General features: G+C 40.2%; 1 protein-coding gene across 2 annotated transcripts in view; it reads left to right on the top strand.

Annotated features, from left to right (window-relative positions):
• fam193a (family with sequence similarity 193 member A) overlaps window positions 1–24,965 on the top strand; it is a 224,106-nt gene that overhangs the window by 147,543 nt on the left and 51,598 nt on the right. For both annotated transcript variants that reach the window (XM_059974163.1, XM_059974162.1), the window contains exons 5-9: window positions 4,576–4,743; window positions 6,816–7,044; window positions 7,617–7,741; window positions 13,345–13,492; window positions 22,928–23,005. In XM_059974163.1, the coding sequence (XP_059830146.1) occupies window positions 4,576–4,743; window positions 6,816–7,044; window positions 7,617–7,741; window positions 13,345–13,492; window positions 22,928–23,005 (748 nt within the window). The remainder of the gene's footprint in view (window positions 1–4,575; window positions 4,744–6,815; window positions 7,045–7,616; window positions 7,742–13,344; window positions 13,493–22,927; window positions 23,006–24,965) is intronic.

Here is a 24,965-nt window from a genome sequence, read left to right as displayed (position 1 = left end):
GAGGGAGTGCAGCATAGGTTCACAAGGTTAATTCCCGAAATGGCGGGACTGTCATATGTTGAAAGATTGGAGCAACTGGGCTTGTATACACTAGAATTTAGAAGGATGAGAGAGCATCTGATTGAAACATATAAGATTATTAAGGGATTGGACGCGCTGGAGGCAGGAAACATGTTCCCGCTGATGGGTGAGTCCAGAACTAGAGGCCACAGTTTAAGAATAAGGGGTAGGCCATTTAGAACAGAGATGCGGAAAAACTTTTTCACCCAGAGAGTGGTGGATATGTGGAATGCTCTGCCCCAGAAGGCAGTGGAGGCCAGGTCTCTGAATGCATTCAAGAGAGAGTTAGATAGAGCTGTTATAGATAGCGGGGTCAAGGGACATGGTGAGAGGGCAGGAACGGGGTACTGATTGTGTATGATCAGCCATGATCACAGTGAATGGCGGTGCTGGCTAGAAGGGCCAAATGGCCTACTCCTGCACCTACTGTCTATTGTCTATTGAAATATTTTTACCCTTGTGATGGGCGGGCCAGTGGGACGAGGTGAGAGTAAGCGTTAGGCACGGACTAGAAGGGCCGAGGTGGCCTGTTTCCGTGCTGTCGTTGTTATATGGTTAGATGTGTTGAAGGTTGGTGAAGTTTGGTAGTTTGATATGGATGTCAGTTCATCACTTACCCCGTTCTTCACATTTACAATAAAATTATGCTTCAGTTAATTCAAAGAATTAAAAGATCTAGTAAATGAAGTAACTATTTTAGATGGCCTTTGCATGCAAGAAACATCACTCTTTTTAAACTGCTGAACATTATTTTGAGTCGAGTGTAGTAGTTTTCTTTTACCAGAAATGATGAAGCAAACAAGACACTTTTCTAATTCAATCTTTATGGGTCATGTGATGGTAGAATTGGTCAGAAGTTGTCCAAATTAGATCCAGACTAAATCCCTACAATTAAACACAAAAAAATCTGCAGATGCTGGAAATCCAAGTAAAGACTTCCAGTAAGATGGTGGCATGTGTGAATGCTGTGGCCTCTTGAGGGCCAACCAAAGATGCTTTTTTTTGTATATAAAATTTGTTTTTATGATCCAAACATAACTCTACTTCAAGAACATCAGGTACTGCAGGACTACTCCATCATTGAGCTGTTTGTTGATTGGAGTAGCTGGACTGGTGATGGCGGGAGAGCTGGCCAAGGCTGGAATGGTGGAGAAGGAATTGGCTGAGGTGTTAGAGGAGCCGGTTTGGATTTGGAGGAGCTGACCTGGCTGTAGTCCGTGTTGCTGTCTGCTATTCGGAAGCATAGGAGTTGGTGCAGCATAACCCTGGGAGATTGTCTGGGATATTTTGCTTGCAATCATAAGATTCCGTTGGATGGTGATGATATTAGTTGCTGCAGGCCTGTTATCCTTGTCTGGTGGAGGAGCAGTCGACATGGGAACTGTGTAGCCTTAGTTGCAGCAAGAACTGGGCCACAAGCCTCAGATTTGCCTGCTGCTGCAGACCTGATGAGAGCTGTGGAAGAACTACAGTATGGTTGAGCTTGGCTGAGGCCTGTCCTTGCCAGTCGGTGCTGCCCTCCCGTGTTGAAACATTGGAGTGACAGGCTGGAATGCGTGCACCTGCACCATCAGTTGCCAGGTATTTTCACTCAGGTGCTTGGACAAAGTATATGTAGTTTCTGCCGGTGAATATGCTCCTTAAAATTTGTTACTCACTTTTGTTTTTGTATGTTTTGCACCTTGGCCCCAGAGGAACACTGTCTCTTTCAGATGTATTTATGTATGGTTTGAATGATAATTAAACTTGATTTGATTTGAAAATGCTGGAGGAACTCAGCAGGCCAGGCAGAATCGAGGGAAAAAGAGTAAACAGTCAACTTTCCTGGCCCAGACCTGCTGAAGGGTCTCGGCCCAAAATGTTGACTGCTGTTTTCCATTGATATTGCCTGGCCTGCTGAGTTCCTCTAGCATCTTGTGTGTGTTCCCTACAATTCCTCTTTTGCCCCTAAATTTGATTTAAGGAATAATTTGAAAATCTTAGCATTTTTAGCAGTCTTGATTTACCTCCTTGATGTTCTGAGATGGTGCGAAAGCCATCTGAATCTGCCCAATTGGAAAAATATTATTTCCCTGAAAACCTATTCTTTCTCCTTGTTCCTTTTTAAAATTTAATTTTTATTTGTTTAGAGGTACAACACAGTAACAGGCTCTTCCGGCCCAGTTGCACCCATGTGATCAGTTAGCCTGCTACCTCATGCATCTTTGGAATGAGGGAGGAAATTGGAGTACTGAGAGGAAACCCAAGTGGTCACAAGGAAAATGTAGAAACTCCTTGCAGACAGTGGTCGCTGACACTAATAGCACTCTGCTAACCGCTACGCTGCTGATCTGCCCCATTAGCACTGTAGCGGAGGGTTAGCGAGATATTGTTACAGATCAGAGTCAAGAATTCAGTTCCGATGGCATCTCTGTGTAGTCTTCATGCCCTCCATGTGGAATATATGAGTTTGCCCTGGGTGCTCCAGTTTTCTCCCACAGTCCAAAGATGTACCAGCTAGGTTAATTAATCATTGTAAATTGTTCCACAATTGGGTTAGGGCCAATTGGGTTGTCAGGGTTGCTGGGGCAGCATGGCTCCAAGGGCCAGAAAGGTCCACTCTGTGCTGTATCGCTAAATAAAGTAAATTATTTGTTAGCAAATGGTCAAATAGTGCGGCTTTGCTTGACGTGCACCTTTTCCTGTATTACTGCCAACACAATCCACTGCACTGAAGTTTTGTGGAGAATATTAAGTGAAGGTGAAGGAAGAAAAATACATGAGAATTGCCTATTGCTTTCAGGACCTTGGAGGTAATGAATCTTCAATGCAATAGGTTTTCAGAGAGAGTAAGCAGGAAACCACCTGCTGTGTTAATGTTCTCTGCTGTAGAAAGTACAAATCTACAGTGTGCTCATGATAGAATAGGAGTAGGTCTTGTCTCAGCAAGGTGTTTTCTTTCCATTATTGTTTTTGGAACAGATAATTTTTTAAAAAATGCTGAAGCTTTATGTGTGTAATTTGAGTGGTTTAAGATTAATCTCGCCAGTGTTGAACCAAAGTAGTGAGGTAGCTGTTGTGTTAATGTTGCTGAAGGACTTATTATCTGGAGTTGCAGAGCTGAAGTGACAAGTGTTAATGTCAAATGTGATGGGCTGGGGAAGTAAATGTAAAAACTGAAGCTCCTCGTCTCGAGTGTAGTGTTAATTGGCAATATCTAATCTTTAGTGGCTGTCATGCTGGGGGATGTGAGAGTTGTTGATTTGGAGGATTGGGATGGAACATAGGGCCTGGGCAAAGGGCAGGGATATTGGGGTCAGGGGCAGATGTGGCAATTGACCAGAATGGAGAAGGGACAGAGGGGAAAGACCAGGTGTTAACCTGGAAAGTAAGTGTTGATGGCAAGTGTGAGTATTTTCCTGGGGAGGGAAGAGAGGTAAGAGGAATGTGAAGTAAGATTAAAAGTGGATAGTGGGGTAGATAAGAGCAGGTATTTACCTGGAAGGAAAGGAAATGTGTGTTGATCATGGATAAGGAAGGGGGTCTTGCTCTGATTGACCAGGAGGTGTTGAATATTAATTCGAAATGTGTGCTGCTCAGTATTGAGCATAACTGTTGACCAGACATCTGTTCTGCCTCTCTTCACTTCCACTAAGAGGTTCTTGAAAGCAACAGTTCAGAACTTGAACTGATTGTCTGAAGAGTGTCTCCTTTCATTGCTCCTTATTGACCATGCCCAAATATGGGGTCAAGGCCAAGGTGGGATACTCCATGGTGGAGTGGATTTACGGAATTCTGTAGCCTATTCCTATTTCTTATGTTTGCTTCCTTTCCTTTGACTCCCCCTTCACAGCAATTTTTTTTTCCCTTTCCACTTTTTTTAAATCTTTAAGTTGCATTAACACCTCAGGTGCACATTCTCTATATTCAAAGGGCTAAAAAGCCTTGTAGCAGATGATTTTCCCCAATTACCTTCCAACTTGGTGAACCAGTTATCTCAGAGTGGGAGTCAGAAGTGCTGCAGTTAAGGACTTGGAGAAGGATCTTATTTTGTTCTGTATCTATTCTGCCGTCAAGTTGGCTCTGGCGAGTACTTGCTGAAGTTTGGAAGAATGAGGGAGGGGTGTGGAATTTTATTGAAACCTATTGAATAATAATGAATGGGCTGAGAGAAAGTGGACATAGTGAGCATGTTTCCAATAATGACAGAGCCTAGGACCAGAGGGCACAGCTTCAAAGTAGAGGGACTTCGATTGAGAATAGAGACAAAGGATTTCTTTAGCCATAGGTGGTGAATCTGGTGGATTAATTGCCACAGACAGCAATGGAGGCCAAGTCATTGGGTATAGTTAAAGCAGCAGTTAGTAGGTCCTTGATTCGTCAGGGTGGCAAAGTTAGTGGGGATAAGGCAGGATAATGGGGTTTAGTGGATATTAAATCAGCAATGATGGAATGATGGAACAGACTTAATGGGCCAAATGGCCTATTTCTGCTCCTGTGTCTTTTGATCTGAGATGCACTTGATTTTTTTTACAGAGAAATATCAGCAGAGAATGAACGGGAATCTCAGCAGCTTCAGCATTATTGGTCGGAGGTACGTTATATGGTTCGATGTATCTATCGGCAAGCTGGAACGCCGCTGGCTGATGATCAGGACCAGTCACTGGTTCCAGATAAGGAGGGAATGAAAGAATTAGTAGACAGGTAAGTACTTCTCAATTCTAATTCATCAAATGCTTAATTTAGGAAATTTTGTGGCAAACGGTGGCATTTGTGCAGCACCTGGAGTTAGTAATATTGAACAACTTAATCTGTTGTACATCTTCATGAGTTTGGTATCAATCATGTATCTTTTAAATGCAGGTAGGAAAAAACTTTTATCCCTCATGTACCAAATTTCACAATTTTAATTCAAATATGAGTGTTTTTATATCAATCTCTCTCACACTAGGTTCTGCCAATGGATGTCTTTTACTGCTACTCATTAGTGAGCTCTATTTTGAATGGGTAGCTGTATTAAATCTCATGTGCTAACACTTAATTCAGCAAAATCATTATGCAAAATGCTACTTTATGTGCAACTGGAGCTACCTTACTTCTGAACTCAATCCATCTGAATGTAACTCTGGTCTGTTCAGAGTGCATTTAATATATATCAAGAAGGTATAAATTATACAACCCTGAGATTTGTTTGCTTACAAGCAGTCGCAAAGCAAGGAACCTGAAAGAACCCAGTTTAAAAAAAATTAGACCAGACCACCCCCCGTGCCCACAGAGAAAGAGGAGGAAAAAAAAAACGCATCAAATCATATAAACAGTGGAAGCAAGCAACCACTGCAGCATTCCCAACCAAATTGAGTCTTCAGATCCAAGTCCCTGGAATAGGCCCGGGTATTGGTTTTCAGTTAATCACTTTAGTGGGACAAATCGCTGCAAGGTTCGCAGACACGAAGCACAGTTTCACAGGCTAACTTAGCATTGCAAAGAGAGAAGCCCCAGACTATTTGGGCCAGCGTTTAATTGTCTGAACCTTGCACCAAGATCCAGGACCCACCAAGATTTTGCTGTTGAAAGAGCTGTTCTTGACCTCTCCAAATCGTCTTGGAGACCCAAGCGATCTAACCATATATAACCGTATTAACAATTACAGCACGGAAACAGGCCATCTCGGTCCTTCTGGTCTGTGCCGAACACTTACTCTCACCTAATCCCACTGACCCGCACTCAGCCCATAATCCTCCATTCCTTTCCTGTCCATATACCTATCCAATTTTGCTTTAATTGATAATACCGAACCTACCTCTACCACTTCTACTGGAAGCTCATTCCAACCTTGCCCGACTTTCGACATCCTGCCTTTCCAGTCCATATGGGCTGGTATTTAGATTGCCCAAATTGAGGATTGTACCTCACATGAGGACGCTGGCCTCAAACACGCCAGCCATCTGTTCGCTTCAAACGTGGATTTCACTGCTGAAGAAGCTGTTCTTGACACCCCCCCCCCACCCCCCCCACCCCAGATTTGGCTTGGCGTTGAGAATGATCCATCCTTATACCTAGGTTAAGTTCAGTGTTCTGAATTGTTCACTCCAGCCAGCACGGCTCCAATTCCAAATGTGTTGACTTTGCAGCGCACCAGCAGGGCGCATGCTGCAAATTCGCTTTGCCTTTGCTTGCTTCCTTTGCTTTCAAACTACCACTTAGCTGTTGCACATCTTCAGTAGCGCCTTCTTAACCGGAAGTAAAATGTCTAAGTAAATAGCACTTTATTTCCAGAGTTCCCTACGTTACTGGAGTTGGCTTAATGATTTGTATGCAAAAGACCAAATGTAATTTTTAAATGTTTAAAAAAAGTTGACTTATAATATAAGAAAAGATTAGATAAATCTGTTTGCTTATTCGTGAGGAGAGACCTGATTGGGTGTTTTTTTTTTAATTGAGAGGCATTGGTAAATGATCAGAATCTCTTCCCCAGGGTAGATGAATGTGAGAATGAGCTTTTAAGGTTATAGGAGTAAGTTTCAAGATAATGTGAAGGGGAAGTTGTTCTTTTATGCAGAGAGTGGTATACACTCTGTGGTGCTGGAATGGGTTACTGGGACAGTAGTGGAAGCAGCCAGTTTGGTGGAGTTTGCATGGAGAGACCAGGATGATACACAGGAGGAGGAGATTAGGTACAAATTGGCATCAAGAGTGGCACAACATCATGGGCTGAATGGCCTGTGTCATCCAGTGCTTTATGTTCTGCTTATATACACTTATTTTCTTGGCCTTAGGTTATGTGAGCGTGACCCCTACCAGCTATACCAGCGTTTGGAGCAACAGGCTAGGGAGTATGTTCTGGAAATGAAGGTACGCTTGCTTCGACATCTGTCATTGGGATCCAAGGTCACAACTGTGGTGCAGGGCCCACCACAGGCTCATCAGTTCATCTCACTCCTGTTGGAGGAATACAGTGCACTCTGTCAAGCTGCTCGCACAATCAGCACCTTCCTCATCACGCTGGTAAGTTGCAGAGTCACAGCATTGACGTCAAAATATATCTACAATTATTGACAGACTAGGAAAGGTTGGCTGGTCAGATAGATGTGCTGCTGATGGTGTGAATGTTATGAGAATTACATTCCTGCTCCACAGTGACCAAGTAGCAGTTTAATGGGGAAAGCACAGTACGTAATGGTTAGTGCAATGCTATTAACAACGTCAGCAACCCAGGTCCCTTTGCTGTCAGTAAGGAGTATGTAGGTTCTCCCGTGATCGCATGGGTTTCCTCCCACATTTCAAAGATTTATGGGTTAATTTGTCACCTGGGTGTAATTGGGTGCCCTGGGCTCACTGAGCCAGAAAGGCCTGTTACGTGTCTCCAAATAAAAAATTGAAAGTATTTTAAACCTGCTACTGGCAGAACTGAAGCTTTTTGAGCCCTTTTGGATTTTGGATACACCCCTTGTCAATAGAACTGAACTTGAGCCTTCTTCCCAGAGGCTAGTGTTTAAATCCCTGTACGATGAAATCTGCTGCACTTTGAAAACAACTTTCACAGTAATTCTGGATGTCGTCTTTGTTTTCTTTGACAGGAAAGTGAACATTTGAAGAAATTCCAAGTGACATGGGAACTTCATAATAAGCACCTATTTGAAAACTTGGTGTTCTCTGAGTCACTTCTGCAAAGTAGCCTACCGTCACTAGTAGCACAACTTCGGTAAGCTTTCCTTTGCTGGCTTCAAATATGATTATTTTGTATATAGATTACTTTGTTCTGCTCTATTATATTCAACAAATATTTGCCCTTAATTCACTCTTAAATATTCAACATAATTCCTTGAAAGTGGCACCACAATTAGACAAAGAGAGCTTTTGGCATATTGGATTTCATTAGTCGGTATTGAGCTGAGGATTTGGGATATTATGTTGAAATTGCACAAGACTTTGGTAAGGGAAAATTTTGAGTATTACCTGCAGTTCTGGTCACCTACCTACAGAAGAGATTTCAATAAGATTGAAAGAGTGCAGAGAAAATTTACAAGTATATGACGAACTTGAGGACCTGAGTTGAAAGGTAGGTAAAGGTAAAGGCTAGAAGTTTATTCTATGGAGCATAGGAGGATGAGGGGAGATTTGATAGAGGTATACAAAATTATGAGGGGTATAGATAAGATGAGTGCAAGCAGCTTTTTATAGGTTGTGAAAGGTGAGGCACTTAGAGGAAAATTATGAGGTACTACTGCATTCAAAGGGTGGTGCAAGTGTGGAATAAGCTGTCAGCGATGTGATGGATATGGGTTCTATTGCAACATTTAAGGGAGGGGTATGGAGGTCCAGATGTGTGTCAGTAGGATTAAGCAGATTCACAGTTTGGTACAGCCTCAATGGACTGAAAGGCCTGTTTCTGTGCTGTAGTATTCAATGACTCTATTTGTGTCAGGCACCATTTTTATTATGCGTTTCTGTGTTTTCTTTTTTCTTTCTTCTTTCTATGTGTTTCTATTGCCTTAATCGTCTTATCGTCTTAATTGGGCTTTGTTCCAGGGAAGGTGGGATCTGTTCCGACGGGACTGTTTACACCTGAATTGGAGCGGTACTAACATTCTTGCAGGAAAGTTTGCTAGTACTTCTCGGGGGGGGGGTTAAACTAAATTTGCAGGGGGTAGGGATCCAGAATGAGAAAGAGGATAGCGAGATGAAGAATAAAGGACAGGTGGGGACTACACGGTTCCGGAATGTTAAGTGTGTAGTAGAGAAAGGTGAGGTGGAACAAGTGATAAGGAGGACACGTACAGAGGAATGGTCTGACGGAACATGGAGTTAAATGTGCAGAACAAAATTCTCAGGGTGTATAGCCCAATGGGAGTTCGGGGAGCTGGGTTAAGCACAATAGGGGGTGATTTAAACAGAAAGGAGAAATGGGCTAAAACTTCTATATCTGAATGCACGAAGTGTCAGAAATAAGACGGATGAGCTTGAAGCTCAGGTGCGAATGGGTAACTATGATGTTCGGATAACAGAAACATGGCTGCAGGGTGATCAGACTTGGGAAATGAATGTACAAGGGTATACATGCTATCGTAGGGACAGAAATGCGGGCAGAGGGGGTGGGATGGCCCTGTTGGTGAGGAATGAGATTCAGTCCTTTGCAAGGGGGGACATAGGATCAGGAGAAGTAGAGTCTGTGTGGATAGAACTGAGGAACAGTAAGGGCAAAAAGACCCTAATGGGTGTTGTCTACAGGCCACCAAACAGTCGCATGGATATTGGGTGCAAGTTGAATAGGGAGTTAACATTGGCATGTGGCAAAGGTAATGTCGCAGTAGTTATGGGGGATTTCAACAGGCAGGTGAACTGGGAGAATCAGGTTGGTGCTGGACCCCAGGATAGGGAGTTTGCAGAGTGCCTACGGGATGCATTCTTAGAACAGCTTGAATGAGAGCCGACCAGGGACAAGACTATTCTGGATTTAGTGATGTGTAATGAACAGGATTTGATAAGCGATCTTGCAGTAAAGGAGCCATTAGGAGGTAGTGATCATAATATGATAAGTTTTTATCTGCAATTTGAGAAGGATAAGGGCAGATTGGAGGTGTCAGTGTTGCAGTTGAACAAAGGAGACTATGGAGCCATGAGGGAGGAGCTGGCCAAAGTTAACTGGACAGATATCCCAGCAGAAAAGACAGTGGAACAGCGGTGGCAGGTATTCTTGGGAATAATACACAAGGTGCAAAATCAGTTCATCCCCCGGAGAAGGAAGGATTCAAAGGGGAGAAAGGGGCCACAGTGGTTGACAAAGGAACTCAGAGATTGCATAGCATTAAAAAAAAAGGAAGTATGACAGAGCTAAAGTGAGTGGGAGGACAGATGATTGAGAAATTTTTAAGGAACAACAGAACTTAACTAAAAAGGCAATACGGGGAGAAAAAATGAGGTACGAACACAAGCTAGCTAGGAATATAAAGGAGGATAGCAAAAGCTTTTTTAGTTATGTGAAGAGAAAGAAGATATTTAAGAACAATGTTGGGCCCTTGAAGAATGAATTGGGTGAAATTGTTATGGGAAACAGAGAAATGGCAGAAGAATTTAATAAGTACTTTAGATCTGTCTTCACTAAGGAAGACACAAGCAATCTCCCAGATGTATGGATGGGCCAAGGACATAGGGTAACAGAGGAAATGAAACAGATTGACATTAGGAAGGAAACGGTGATGAGTAGACTGATGGGACTGAAGGCTGACAAATCCCCAGGTCCAGATGGTCTGCATCCTAGGGTACTAAAGGAGGTGGCCCTGGAAATTGCGGATGCATTGGTAATCATTTTCCAATGTTCCTTGGATTCAGGATCAGTTCCTGAGGTTTGGAGAATGGCTAATGTTATCCCACTTTTTAAGAAAGGAGGGAGGGAGAAAACAGAGAACTATCGTCCTGTCAGCCTAACATCAGTAGTGGGGAAGATGCTAGAGTCCATTATTAAAGATGAAATAGTGGCATATCTAGATAGCAGTGATAGGATTGGGCTGAGCCAGCATGGATTTACCAAGGGCAAATCATGCTTGACTTATCTATTAGAGTTTTTCAAGGATGTAACCAGGAAGTTAGACAAGGGAGATCCAGTGGATGTAGTGTACCTCGATTTTCAGAAGGCATTTAATAAGGTCCCACATAGGAGATTGGTGGGTAAAATCAGAGCTCATGGCATTGGGAGGAAGATATTGACATGGATAGAAAACTGGTTGGCAGATAGAAAGCAAAGGGTAGTGGTGAATGGGTGTTTCTCGGAATGGCAGGTGGTGACTAGTGGGGTGCCACAGGGCTCGGTATTGGGACCACAGCTGTTTACCATTTACATCAACGATTTAGATGAAGGCATTGAGAATAACATCAGCAAGTTTGCTGATGATACTAAGCTGGGTGGCAGTGTGACATGTGATGAGGATGTTAGGAGAATTCAGGGTGACTTGGATAGGCTGAGTGAGTGGGCAGATACTTGGCATATGACGTTTAATGTGAATAAGTGTGAGGTTATCCCCTTTGGGAGTAAGAACAGGAAGGCAGATTATTATCTGAATGGTGTAGAGTTAGGTAAGGGAGAAATACAAAGAGATCTAGGAGTCCTTGTTCATCGGTCACTGAAGGTGAATGAGCAAGTGCAGCAGGCAGTGAAGAAGGCTAATGGGATGTTGGCCTTTATTACAAAGGGAATTGAGTACAAGAGCAAGGAAATCCTCTTGCATTTGTACAGAGCCCTGGTGAGACCACACCTGGAGTATTGTGTACAGTTTTGGTCTCCAGGGTTAAGGAAGTACATCCTGGCTGTAGAGGAAGTGCAGCGTAGATTCACAAGGTTAATTCCTGGGATGTCTGGACTATCTTACACAGAGAGGTTAGAGAGACTTGGCTTGTACATGCTGGAATTAAGGAGAATGAGAGGGGATCTGATTGAAACATATAAGATTATTAAGGGATTGGACAAGATAGAGGGAGGAAATATGTTCCAGATGCTGGGAGAGTCCAGTACCAGAGGGCATGGTTTGAGAATAAGGGGTAGGTCATTTAGGACAGAGTTAAGGAAAAACTTTTTCTCCCAGAGAGTTGTGGGGGTGTGGAATGCACTGCCTCGGAAGGCAGTGGAGACCAATTCTCTGGATACTTTCAAGAAGGAGCTAGATAGGTATCTTATGGATAGGGGAATCAAGGGATATGGGGACAAGGCAGGAACCGGGTATTGATAGTAGATGATCTGCCATGATCTCAGAATGGCAGTGCAGGCTCGAAGGGCCGAATGGTCTACTTCTGCACCTATTGTCTATTACCTTGAAGGTATTTCTAGCCAAAGCTAGAAATCTGAAACAAAGACAAAATGTTGGAAGTGATCAGCTGGTCAGGCAGTATTTGTGGAAGGAGAAACTGTTAATTTTTCAGTCTGAGAAGTTAATTGTTTTTCTTCCAACAGATGCTCTATGATCCGCTTTGATTTTAGCATTTGAAGATAAGAAATAATTAGATGTATTTCTGAAGAGGTTTTTCTGTTTTTCAAAAAGTGACATTTCTGTGGAAAAAAGGAAAACTTAAAGTTTAATAAGTGTCTGGAGGGTGGGGGCAGCTTTCAAGACAGGGTCCTCAGATTGCATGACTTGTGGTTAGTCTTACGTTGCAAATAAAGTCCACACTTTTTCCTCTCCCGGTACCATGACAAATGTGTTGGGCTGTTTGGTAAGTGAATTCTAAATGCTCGGATGCACTTACCGGTTACTGACGTGTAGAATTGAGCATGATTTGAGGGAATTCAAAGAACTAAGGGGCTTCCTCACCTATTGCATTTACTTAAAACATATAGGACTGTTGCCAACTCGTATGGCTTTCCTACTACAGTAATTGAGGGGCTTCCTCACTTAACCTGGGCCATCACTGTCCAGTCATGGAAGAACTCTATGCTGTGGTCCTTCTCCACTGAACCCTTGTGGTGACTACACCAAGCTTCAGTTGTCCCTCAGCATGTACTTCTTCAGATTCAGATTTATTTATCAGATGATTATTAAAACATACAGTGAAATACGTAATTCGTTTTAAAAACCAACACATACAAGGATGTACTAGGGACAACCCGTAAGTGTTGCCGTACATTCTGGAGTCAATATAGCATGCCCACAATATTCCACAAAACCACACAAAACACAAGAAAACAGGCCTCATTCGTCCCTCCCTTCCCACCCACTCACTGCACACAAAACCCCAGGAAGGGTTATCTCTGCCATTCAGTCTCGAGTTGACTCGTAGGTTCGCAGATATTGGGCCTTTGACTTCCCCAGCAGACTTGCAGAGATTTGCAGACCTGGGACTCCATCCTACCGGCTGACTTCCAATCCATCTTATGGTTTGGATTTGGACCTCCAATTGGTCTGGAAAGTACCTGTCAGCAGTATTCCTCCACAGGCATGTTGATGTAATTCATGAGATGTTAAACACAACTTTTGAATACATTTGAGGAGAGAAACACCATGCCTCAATATTGTCTGTATTTCATCATAACCCTTCAGACATATCAGAATGAGTGCTGTTCGTGCTCCTCTTTTTACCCTGCATTTATCTGCAGCTTGAATTTTCTCCTGCATTGTGTAAAGGATTCTAAACTCTAGCAGCAAATTGCCTTTTTAGTCAGTGTCATGTTACTTACAATTTGGTTGGAAAATGTCTCTGGAGTAGCGACCAGGAGTTGGCATTGCCACAAGCTGCAAACAGTGGGTGGGCCCTTTGTCTTTGAGCAACTTGTGTCATGTACAGTACTGAAGTTCTTTGTGTTGATTGATCTTCTTTAAGGCTGGGTACGGCATCTCACGATACGTACAGTGAGGACATGTATAGTACATTACTACAACGATACCTCCAGATGGACCAGGAAATGAGACGAGTTGCAGCAGAGTGGCTGGAATGCCAAAAGCGAATAGATGATTATGTGGATGAACAGGTGAGACTTTCTTCATTGAAATACGTTTGCTGCTTCAGTTTTCAGAACGACCAAAATAAGGTGGTGTGAATTCCTATTTGGCCCAGTTAGCTGAAGTACAGTGTAACAGCATCTGTTATGTACTTTGACCTCTGTGGAGCTAAACAGGCAATGTGACAAAATGTAATGAATTAGCTTGCAATTCCTCTGAAACTTGAATTTTATGTTAATATGTTAAAACAAGGTATTTATTCTAATGGGTAGGATTACTTATTTATGACAAAGGGGTGTACCACTCAAGCTCAGTATTGTGTTTCTTTTGTAATACAACAGTACAGCACAGAACAGCCCTTCGGCCCGTCATTTCTGTGCTGACCATGATGACAACCGAAACTAATCTTTCTATAATGTGCCTGCATAAACTCCTCTTAGATGTTGGTCTTGTATCTGTTTCACCTCACCTGACAGCAGATTCCAGTTAGTTTGCACTCTTATCCGAAATAAAAAATTATTTCACAAATTTTTCCTTTAAATGCTTCCTCTTTGATTTTAACACTCTTAACTCAAATGTTTCATAAACACAGATTCTACAGATGCTGGAAAGTGGGGTGGAGGTTGGTGGTGGAAGTATAGAGGCATGCACACACACAAACGTGCATCTCTGGAGAGCGATTAACATCTGAAGTTTTGGACTGATCCTTCAGGACTGCAAAGGGGAAGAAGCCAGAGTAACAAGGTGGGGGTGCTCGGGGGGAACTACAAGCTAGCAGGTGATAGATCAAGCCAGCTGAGTGGGTGGGTGGGGGGGGGGGTGTAAAACGTAAAGGGCTGAAGAAGGAATCTGATAGGACTGGAGAGTGGACCACGGGAGAAAGGGAAGGAGGAAGAGAATGAGAGGGAGGTGATGGGCAGATGAGGAGAAGAGAAGGAATGGGGGGAAAAAGGGAAGGGGGGAGTAATTACCAGAAGTTAGAGCAAACAAGGGGGTGTAAAGCAGATGGATTGAGACAGGGCTTGAGTAAAACCAGGCGGTGCTAACTCTTGCATTTGATGTTTTCTCAAACAATACAAATCTCATTTTATTTAAACCATTCAATGATTTTAAAAATACCATTCAAACAAACAAGAATGACATCAGTGCCATAATTTTAATTGTGATTGAAATCTAGGTTCAGTACTCGATAGTTCTTGTGATCTGTTTATTTTTAAAAGTAACTACTCCAGTGAAAATAGAACAGAGTAAATGCTTTGACCTGATGATCCATCAGGTTGGTAATAACTTTTATTAATAAGCTTCAGCTCAAAGAAAATAGGAAGGTTGATGTTCACAATTGATGACCTTTTGCCAGAACTTATTTGACCGGCCTGAAACATTAATTGTTTCTCTCTGCATAGATGCTGCCTATTCTGAAGAATACTTATTTCATTTTCCAATTTTATCTCTTTAATGCTCTTTCTAATGCTAAAAATATCTCTTCCTTCCTGTTTATAAATACAGTTGAATTCATTTAATGACATTTTTGGGGGCTGTTTCAAAGCAGAACTGTATATATAAACATGTATTTTGTACTTTTCATCTGGCCACCCGTAGTGCATCATATCCAATTAAGTTTTGAAGTGTAGTTGCCATTAAAATCTGTGAAACATAGTCCTTAAATTGTGCACAGCAAGTGTTTTGAGATGTGCATTTGGGTAATCTGCTAGAAGGAGAGTAAAATACAAAGGATGGTTCCCCACACTTAAGGGAGTGCAGTGAAATCATTAACTACTACTCTTGAGTCCATCACCACTATTGGGGCATAGGCTGCCAACAGCAGCTCATCAGAGTTCCCTGTCCTGCACAGCATTTCAAACTATCCCAAATGTTCAAAGTAAATTTATTATCACAATACATATGTCACCATATACAAATCTGAGGTTAATTTCCTTGTGGGCGTTCTCATTAAATCTATTGAATAATAACCATAACATAACCATTGTAAGACCATACCAATTTGGGCATTCAATTGGTGTGCAATTACAAAAGTAAAAAACAATAAATAAGTACGCAATAAATGTCGAGAACATGAGATAGAGTCCTTGAAAGTGAGTCAAAAGGTTATGGGAAGGTTAAGGTTCATTGAAGGGGGCGTGAAGTTATCTCCTTTGGTTCAAGAGCCTGATGGTTAAGGGGTAATAAATGTTACTGAGCTTGGTGGTGTGAGTCCTGAGGCTTCTGTCCACCTTCTTGATGGCAGCACTGAGAAGAGAGTATGTCCTGTGTGGTGGGGATCACTTTTTTTAATAATTTTTTTTTATTGAATTTTCAAATAGATACAGAAGGAAAAAAAAATTATCAACCCTTAACCCCTCCCCCCTAACATATCCCTGTAGAAAGAAAGAGAGAGAGAGAAGTGTTACGTACCCTGTAACTGGGTGTCTTACCAGCAAAAATAGAAGTGTCCGTTGGAGTCTGGTACTATTTTCAAAACAGTGTTTATTAGTAAAATATACAAATCAATATCAACAATGCAAATATACAGATAATACACGTTAGCAATACTAAACCTAAAAATGTGGGTATAATAATAATCAATAATAAACAAGCTCTATTGATGTCTAGGGGATAATGAATTGTCATATGTGAATATAAAGTTCAGTTCAGTTCAAACAGGCTGAGGTAGTTGTTGGTCGATGTGTTGTAATTGTTGGAGAGAGAGAGAGCAAACAAACAGTGACAGCCAGTCAAACCTTCCTTTACGTTCTTGATCCGTCGATGTGTTGTTGTGGTCATTCAGGTATGACCCCTCTGTCCTTCAGCTAGACCGTTCTTCTGCGGTGGACTCGTCACCCAGGCAAGGGTGGACACACACACAAGCCCCCACTGGCCTTGCTATAAACACTGAGAGTTAAAATTGACCGCTCCTTCGTTCGGTCTCCGATGCCCCACATTTTCTCGTCGGTTCCAACACTTAAGCAGTGCTCACTAGTGTGTCTCTTGGTGCATCTGAAGCAAATGTTCCAGTCCCAGTATGTTTTTGTTCTATCTCTTTCTCTCTCATTAGCAGCCTGGCAACAGTTTTGGTTTGTAATTCTCCCAGGGGAGGGGACATGGGCAATCCTGCACCCTTCTGCCCATCGGAGTTGTTCATCCTTCGTAACAGAAGGAAAAAGAAAGAAAAAAAGAGTGCCTGGATATCAGAAGATCCCCACATGCTCCACGGAGTTCATAATAGCTTCAGTATATATATTTATTTCTTTCCCCAAATAACCAATAATTTTATCTTCGGAGCACCTATATATTTAATCCTATCTTTTGTAAAGAAGGGCGCCAAATTTTCAGAAATATTTCATATTTATCTCTTAAACTATAAGTAATTTTTTCAAGTGGAATGCAGCTGAAAATTTCATTCTTCCAACGATCTATACTTAAGTATGAATCCGATTTCCAAGTAACTGCAACAGCCTTTTTGGCTACTGCCAATGCAATTTTTATGAATTCTTTCTGATATTTATTCAGTTTGGATTTTGGTTTTATCCCTTCAATATCGCCTAGTAAAAATAATGTTGGATTATGTGGAAGTTGTGTTCCAATAAAACTCAAATTTATCCAAAAAGGTTGAATTTTAAAACAAGACCAAGTAAAGTGTAAAAAAGTACCAATTTCTTGATTACATCGGAAACATTGATCAGATAAATTTGGGTTTACTTTTTATTTTGTGGTGTAATATATAATTGATGTAAAAAATTATATTGCACTAATCTTAACCGGACATTTGTTGTATTTGTCATACTGTCAAGACATAGTCTTGACCAACTTGTTTCTTCAATTTTAATATTCAAATCACTTTCCCATTTTTGTCTTGACTTATGAATTCCTTGTTTAATTGCCTGTTTTTGAATAAAACTATACATACAAGAAATAAATTTTTAAATTTTTCCTTTTTGAATTAAAGTTTCTATTCATTAGGTTTTGGCAATAACAGTGTTTGACCCAATTTATCTCTTAAATAAGCCCTTAATTGGAAATAACAAAAAAGAGTGTTGTTTGATATTTTGTATTTATTCTTTAATTGATCAAATGACATTAATATACCTCCTTCAAAACAATCTCCTATATATCTAATCACTTTTTGAAATCAATTGTATAAAAGTTGGTTATCCATTGTAAAAGGAATAAGTTTATTTTGAATTAAAGGTCTCTTTGCTAATCAAGAGTTCTTTATCTCATCATCAACATTTATCTTGTCCCATAAATCAATCAAATGTTTTAATATAGGAGCAAACAGGAGGAAATCTGCAGATGCTGGAAATTCAAACAACAACACACACAAAATGCTGGTAGAACACAGCAGGCCAGGCAGCATCTATAGGGAGAAGCGCTGTCGACGTTTCGGGCCAAGACCCTAGGAGATTCTTTCTTTTCCCGTATCCATTTAGATTCCCACTTATATATAAAATCTTCTGGTATATTTTCTGCTATTTTATCTAATTCTATTCTAATCCATGCCGGTTTATCTTCATCAAAAAAAGATGCAATAAATCTAAGTTGATTTGCTTTATAATAGTTCTTAATGTTTGGAAGTTGTAACCATCCTAGGTCAAATTTCCATGTCAATTTTTCCAAAGATATTCTTGACATCTTGCCTTCCCAAAGGAACTTCCTCACACATTTATCTAACTCTTGAAAAAACTTCTGCGGTAATTGTATTGGTAGTGTTTGGAATAAATATTGTAATCTAGGGAAGATATTCATTTTTACAGCATTTACTCTGCCTACTAATGTTATTGGTAATGTAATCCATTTATCAAAATCTTCTTGAATTTTTTCAATAATGGTAAACAATTTAATTTGTATAAATTCTTTGTATCATTATCAACTCTTATATCTAAATATTTTATACCATTTATCGGCCATCTAAATTGAGTTATTAGTCGACTTTGACTATAATCTCCTTTAGTAAGGGGTAGAATTTCACTTTTATCCCAATTTATTTTGTAGCCTGATATTTCCCCATATTCTTCCAATCTAGAAGATAATTTACGCAGCGAATACAATGGGTTTGTTAAATAAAGCAAAACATCGTCAGCAAATAAATTAATCTTATATTCCTCCTGGTTAACTCTGAAACCCTAATATCTGGGTCTGTTCTAATTAATTCAGCTAATGGTTCTATCGCCAACACAAATAAAGCAGGTGATGATGGACAACCTTGTCTAGTTGACCTTGTTAACTGAAATGATGTTGAAATTTGACCATTTGTCACTACTTTAGCTTTGGGATTAGTATTTAAGGTTTTAATCCATTTTATAAAAGATATTCCTAATCCATATTTTTCCAATACCTTAAATAAAAAAAATCCCATTCCAATCTATCAAATGCTTTTTCTGCATCTAAGGCAACTGCCACACTCATTTCCTCCCTCTTTTGTGCCAAATGAATTATGCTAAGTAACCGAGTTACATTATCTGCCGATTGTCTATTTTTGATAAATCCTGTTTGATCCATATGTATTAATTTTGGTAAGTATTTAGTTGATCTATCAGATAAAATTTTTGCTATTATTTTATAGTCGGTATTCAACAAAGAAATGGGTCTATATGATGTTGGCGTTAAAAGATCTCTTTTTTTTGGCAATACGATTAAAATAGCTGTCGAAAAAGATTCTGGAAGTTTATGCGTTCTTTCCACTTGGTATAACTCCATAAAAGGAGGAATTAGTAAATCTTTAAACTTTTTATAAAATTCGTGTAGAAAACCATCTTCTCCTTGGGATTTATTACTCTGAAGTGATCCTAAAGCTTCTTCGATCTCTTTTAATGTAAAAGGTATATCTAATCCCTTCTGTTCTTCCAAATTCAATTTTGGAAGAGTTATTTGTGATAAAAATCCTTTCTATCTCGACATTATCATTTTGTGATTCTGATTGATACAATTCAGAATAAAAAAATTCTTACAAGTTTCATTAATTTCTAAAGGTTTATAAGTAATTTTATATACACTTGTTCTAATTGCATTTATCATTTTGGAAATCTGGTCTGTTTTTAACTGCCAAGCAAGAATCTTGTGTGATCTTTCACCTAGTTCGTAATATCTCTGTTCAGTTCTCATAATTGGTTTTTCTGTTCAGTATGTCTGAAGTGTATTATTGTAACTTCTTGTTAACAAGTTGTCTTCGTTTTTCTTCTGTCATATAACTTTGAGATTCTTTTTCTAATTTTGTAATCTCTTTTTCCAATTGATCTATTTCTACCACATATTCCTTCTTAATTTTAGAAGTATAGCTTATTATCTGGCCTCTCAAATATGCCTTCATTGCTTCACGTACTATAAATTTATCATCAACTGAATGTAAATTTGTATCCTAAAAAAAACTGAATCTGCTTCATGAAATTACAAAAATCTTGATGTTTTAATAATATTCCTCTTTATTTGTCATTGTCAAGGGGGAATGATCTGACAATATTCTTGCTTTATATTCCATATTTTTCACTCTGTCTTGAATGTTCATTGATAATAGGAAAAAATCTATCCTTGAGTAAGTTTTATGTCTATTTGAATAAAATGAGTAATCTCTTTCTTTTGGATTAATTCTTCTCCATATATCAATCAAATTTAAATCTTTCATCAATGATAAAGTTAATTTTGCTACTTTTCATTTTGTAACAACCTTTGTTGATCTATCTAAAACTGGGTCTAGACAAAAATTAAAATCTCCACCTATTAATATTTTGTCATGTGCATCAGCCAAATTCAAAAAGGTCTCTTGCATAAATTTTTACATCATTTTCATTTGGTGCATAAATATTCATAAGAGTCTGAAAACATTTGACAATGTATAATTACATATCTCCCTGCAGAATCAATTAATACATTTTGTATTTTAATTGGTAAAGTTTTATTAACCAAAATTGCAACTCCCCTCGCCTTTGAATTAAATGAAGCTGCAATAACATTTCAGACCCAATCTCTCTTTAATTTCTGATGTTCTATCTCTGTTAAGTGTGTTTCTTGTAAAAAAAAAAGCTGTGTTTATTTTCATTTTCTTAACGTATGTTAAAATTCTTTTTCTTTTCACCGGTCCATTAAGCCCATTAACATTAAACCTTTAAAAATTCAGTGAATTAGTCATTATTTTTAACAGAGTTACTTCAGTCTATAGTAATACCTAACTTTTTAACTTTCATAGTACCTTGGGGAATCATTTTAAAATTCCCCGTGTTGCTATGTGTCCGTCCCCCCCCCCCCCCCCCCCCGATTGTCCAGGCAAAGAAAGAAAGATGAAAGAAAAAATAGATTATAAAGAAAAAAGAAACAAAATATCCCCCTACTAATGTTGTGAATAAAAAAAAGCACATTACACCCCCCCCCCTCCGTTGTACGGGTCATGGCAATCGCCATGATTACACACGTGAATCCCGTAGCAATCGATCCGAAGTTCCCCCAGCTCCCCCATAGCATAAAAAAGTATATATAAGAGAAGAAAAAATAATATCACTACTCTCGATTAATATTTCTCAAATTTTTACCTTTCTCCCCCTGTATCATATAATTAAGAATATATTTAAATATTCTTCTGTCCTTAAACATCCATCAACTCCATTCACTGTCCCTGTCTTCATCTTTGATCCATTTCACTTTTAAATCTTTGGCTGTGGTTAGCGAATATTTGGGAGTGCTTGTGCAAATTCTTCCGCATCCCGATAATCAGTAAAAAGTCTTCTTTTTCCGTCATCCAAAAAAATTATCAGGGTTGCCAGGTGGTGCAATATAAATTTATAACCCTTTTCCCATAAAACTTTTTTCGCTGGGTTAAGTTCCTTCTTTCTCTTCAAAAGGTCATAACTTATATCAGGATAGAAAAGAACTGTTTTCCCTTCTATCATCAATGGCCCATTTCTCTTTCTGGCACGTTGGGCAGCCGCCTTCAGGATCTTTTCTTTATCTTGATATCTTAAGCATTTTATCAAGATTGATCGTGGGTTTTGATCAACTTGAGGTCTTGGTCTTAAGGCTTTGTGAGCCATTTCAATTTCAATTAACTGGGTTCCTTCAGTTTCCGGAATCCATTTTTGAAAAAAATTTATTGAATCCTCTCCCTCTATTACCTTCTTTAAGTCCAACAATCTTAATATTAAGCTAACACGAGGAAATCTGCAGATGCTGGAAATTCAAACAACACACACAAAATGCTAGTAGAACACAGCAGGCTAGGCAGCATCTATAGGGAGAAGCGCTGTCGATGTTTCGGGCCGAGACCCTTCATCAGGGCCTGCTGTGTTCTACCAGCATTTTGTGTGTGTTGTTTGTAATTTTAATATTATTTCGTCTGCTAAAATTTTCAAGTACATCCACTTTTTCCAACAACCGTTTTCTTTCTGATGTCCAGGCAGAAATATTATCTTCCATTTTATTCACTCTATCAATGGTGTCTCCCATTGTTTCTTCCAAGTTTATAATTTTCTTGTCCATTTTGTCCTGTCTTTTCATCATTTTATCAAACATAATCTTCAAATTTTTAATATATTTTTATTACTTTTAATGCTTTTAATTCATGCATTATTTGCACCAAAGATTTTTTTATGTCTCCAATATCACCTCCAACCTCTTCCTGTTGCTCTTCTTTGTTTGTCTCTTCATCTTTGTCTGATTTATCCAGAGAATCTGATTCCACCTCATATTCACTTTCACTTTCAGTTCCGATCATAGCTGGGATTTGTAGTTTGGGTTTGTAATCATGTTTGCGCATGCCCCTTCCTTCACACATGCGCAATTCCTGTTGCTCTTTTTTTTTGGAGACGGTTGATTTTGCTGCAGTTTCCTGTTTTGTATCGCCGGAGGTAAAGTGCACTTGAGCCTGAGGTTCTTTGATGGCGGCTGGCCTTGATTCTTTTCCAACTTGTGTTGTCTTCAAAGTAGTAGTTTTCTTCTGCTTCTGTTTAGGAGACATATCTTAAGACAATCCTGAGTAGTTTATAAGTAATTAAAAAAAAATTACTAACTTTTCTTCACTTAAACATTATTTTACTGGTTTTTTACGGGGGAGCTGGATTTCCACGTCTTGATCCTACGTCATTATGTGACGTCCCCCGTGGTAGAGATCACTGATGATGGATGCTGCTTTCCTGCAACAGCATTACATGTAGAAGTGCTCAGTGATGGGGAGGGCTTTACTCATGATGGTGTAGCACATCCTCTTAAGATTCCTGCACTCCCAGGGATGAAGTCAAAGGAACCTCTGGTTTTTCTGTAGCTCTGGGTTGCTACCCCACTCCTTTCGCAGCCAGGATTGGGACCATCTGTGGCAGAGTTGAAATCATTAGCACATTGGTTTTAAACTTTTTTCAAAAGGGAGCAATAGAGGAAATAAAGCTAATGTTCAAAGTTCATAAATCAACATACATTGCTTCATTTTGAGAAGGTTATGGACAGGAGCTCTTTCAAAGTCTGATGTCTTGATACTTTTTGTTTGTTAGATTGCAATGAAAACCAAGCAGCGAATGTTAAAGGATGACTGGGAGTTCTTCAAACAGCGCCGGTTTTTAGAGGAGCAGGTAAAATGGCTGTTCTGGCTTTTGAATCCAGAAATAATGTGACATGGTTAATCTGAATAGCCCGGTATTGGGGAGGCAATACATTAACAACAAAGCTATTTGGGGGTAAGTTCAGAGAATATTTCACACAAGAGGTAGGAATATCTGGACCTCACTTTCTACCACTGACACACTTCCTCTAACCATAAAGCCATAAACTTGAGATTTCAAATTGCTGTCCAGCAAGTGTTGAATGATACAGATGCGCGCGCGTGTAATATTTATTTATTTTTGGGGCTGCAATAAGTCTTCTGATCTGACGAGCCCACGCCACTCAACTGTGACCACACAGTCACAGAAAGAACAAACAAGTTCATTACAAGCAGTAGTGGAATTGAACCCATGTTGTTATGCCAACTGCTACGCAAGCTTAAAACTCATACCCTGAAGATCAGGGAAAATGAGGATGATCATACCAAAGCGAATTAAATTAAATTCATTTAAATCTTACATCTGTCCCACAACCTGAGGGAGTAAAAATCTTAGTGTTATGACTCCACCGCAATATACAGACGTGTGAATTTAGAAGTCTATTGGCTTATACAAACAAGCTGTCCCGTAGCCTGTTGGTCCTATCTTTAATGCTGCGGTCCATTTGCCAGACAGAAGCAGCTGAAACTGTTTACGGTTGGGGTGACTGGTGTCCCTGATGATCTTCCAGAACTTCTTTACACACCTGCTGCTGTAAAGAAGTCCTCAATGGAGGGAAGTTCATATCCATAGATGTGCTGGGCTGTCTGTACCACTCTCTGCAGTGCCCAGCGATCAAGGTTGGCACAGTTCTTGAACCAAGCAGTGATACAACCAGTCAGGATCCTCTTAATGGTGCCTCTGTAGAAGATCTTAAGGATCTGGGGGCTCATGCTAAACTATTTCAGTCGCCTGAGGTGGAAGAGACGGTGCTGTGCTTTTTTTTTGCCACACTGCCAATGTGTACAGTCCAAGTGAGATCTTCAGTGATGCTTATACTGAGGAACACGATACTACTCATTCTCTCTCAACTGCAGTCCTTTTGATGATGAGCCTGTTTCTGCTCTCCTTGTAATCCACAATCAGCTCTTGTTTTTTTGGACATTGAGTGAAAGGTTGAGGGAACTCTGGACTCAACACTGGGATGCACAGAGGTGAGGGATATACCACTGCCAGTGATCCGATAGGAAGTCTGGGATCCAGCTGCACAAGGCAGGGTGCAGGCTGAGGTCTCTGAGCTGCTTGTCAAGTCTGGAGGAAATTCTGGTGTTTAATGCTGAACTGTAGTCCAGGAACAACATTCTAATGCATGCATCCCTCTTCTCCAGGTTAGTGAGGACTGTGTGTAGTGCTGTGGCTATGGCGTCGTTGGTAGTCTGGTTCTATCGGTAGGGGAATTGTAGGGGGTCCAGTGTGGGTGGCAGCATGCTGCAGATGCAGTCTTTAACCAGCCTCTCAAAGTATTTGATTATTATTTAGGTGAGTGCAACAGGGTGCCAATCGTTCAGGCATGCTACCTTGGTTTACTTCGATACATGGACAACGATGGATGATTTGAAACAGGAGGGCAATACACACTGGGAGAGGGAGAGATTAAAAATATCCGTAAACACACCAGCCAACTATTCTGCACTCACTTTGAGTACCTGCCCTGGGATACTGTACGGCCTTGCAGCTGTGGACACGTTGGGATGTTCTATGTACCTCAGCCTCAGTGTAGGTCTCACCGATGGCTCTCCTCAGGAGTTCAGTCTTATCGGCCTCGAATCAAGCATAAAAAAGCATTGAGTTCGTCCGGGAGTGAGGTGGCAATGTTGACTGTACAGCTGCGTTTCCTCTTAAAGTCCACAATGGTTTGTAGTCCTGCACAGAGTTGTGACTGGAGTTTGTCCCTGTGCTGCTGTTTTGCCACCTTGCTGACTCTACATAAATCATAGTGGCTTTTCTTGCA

This window comes from Hypanus sabinus, chromosome 7 (assembly GCF_030144855.1).
Source record: "Hypanus sabinus isolate sHypSab1 chromosome 7, sHypSab1.hap1, whole genome shotgun sequence".
Lineage (NCBI taxonomy): Eukaryota > Metazoa > Chordata > Chondrichthyes > Myliobatiformes > Dasyatidae > Hypanus > Hypanus sabinus.
Note: the sequence above shows the minus strand (reverse complement) of the source record. Positions and strands in the feature narration are given on the sequence as shown.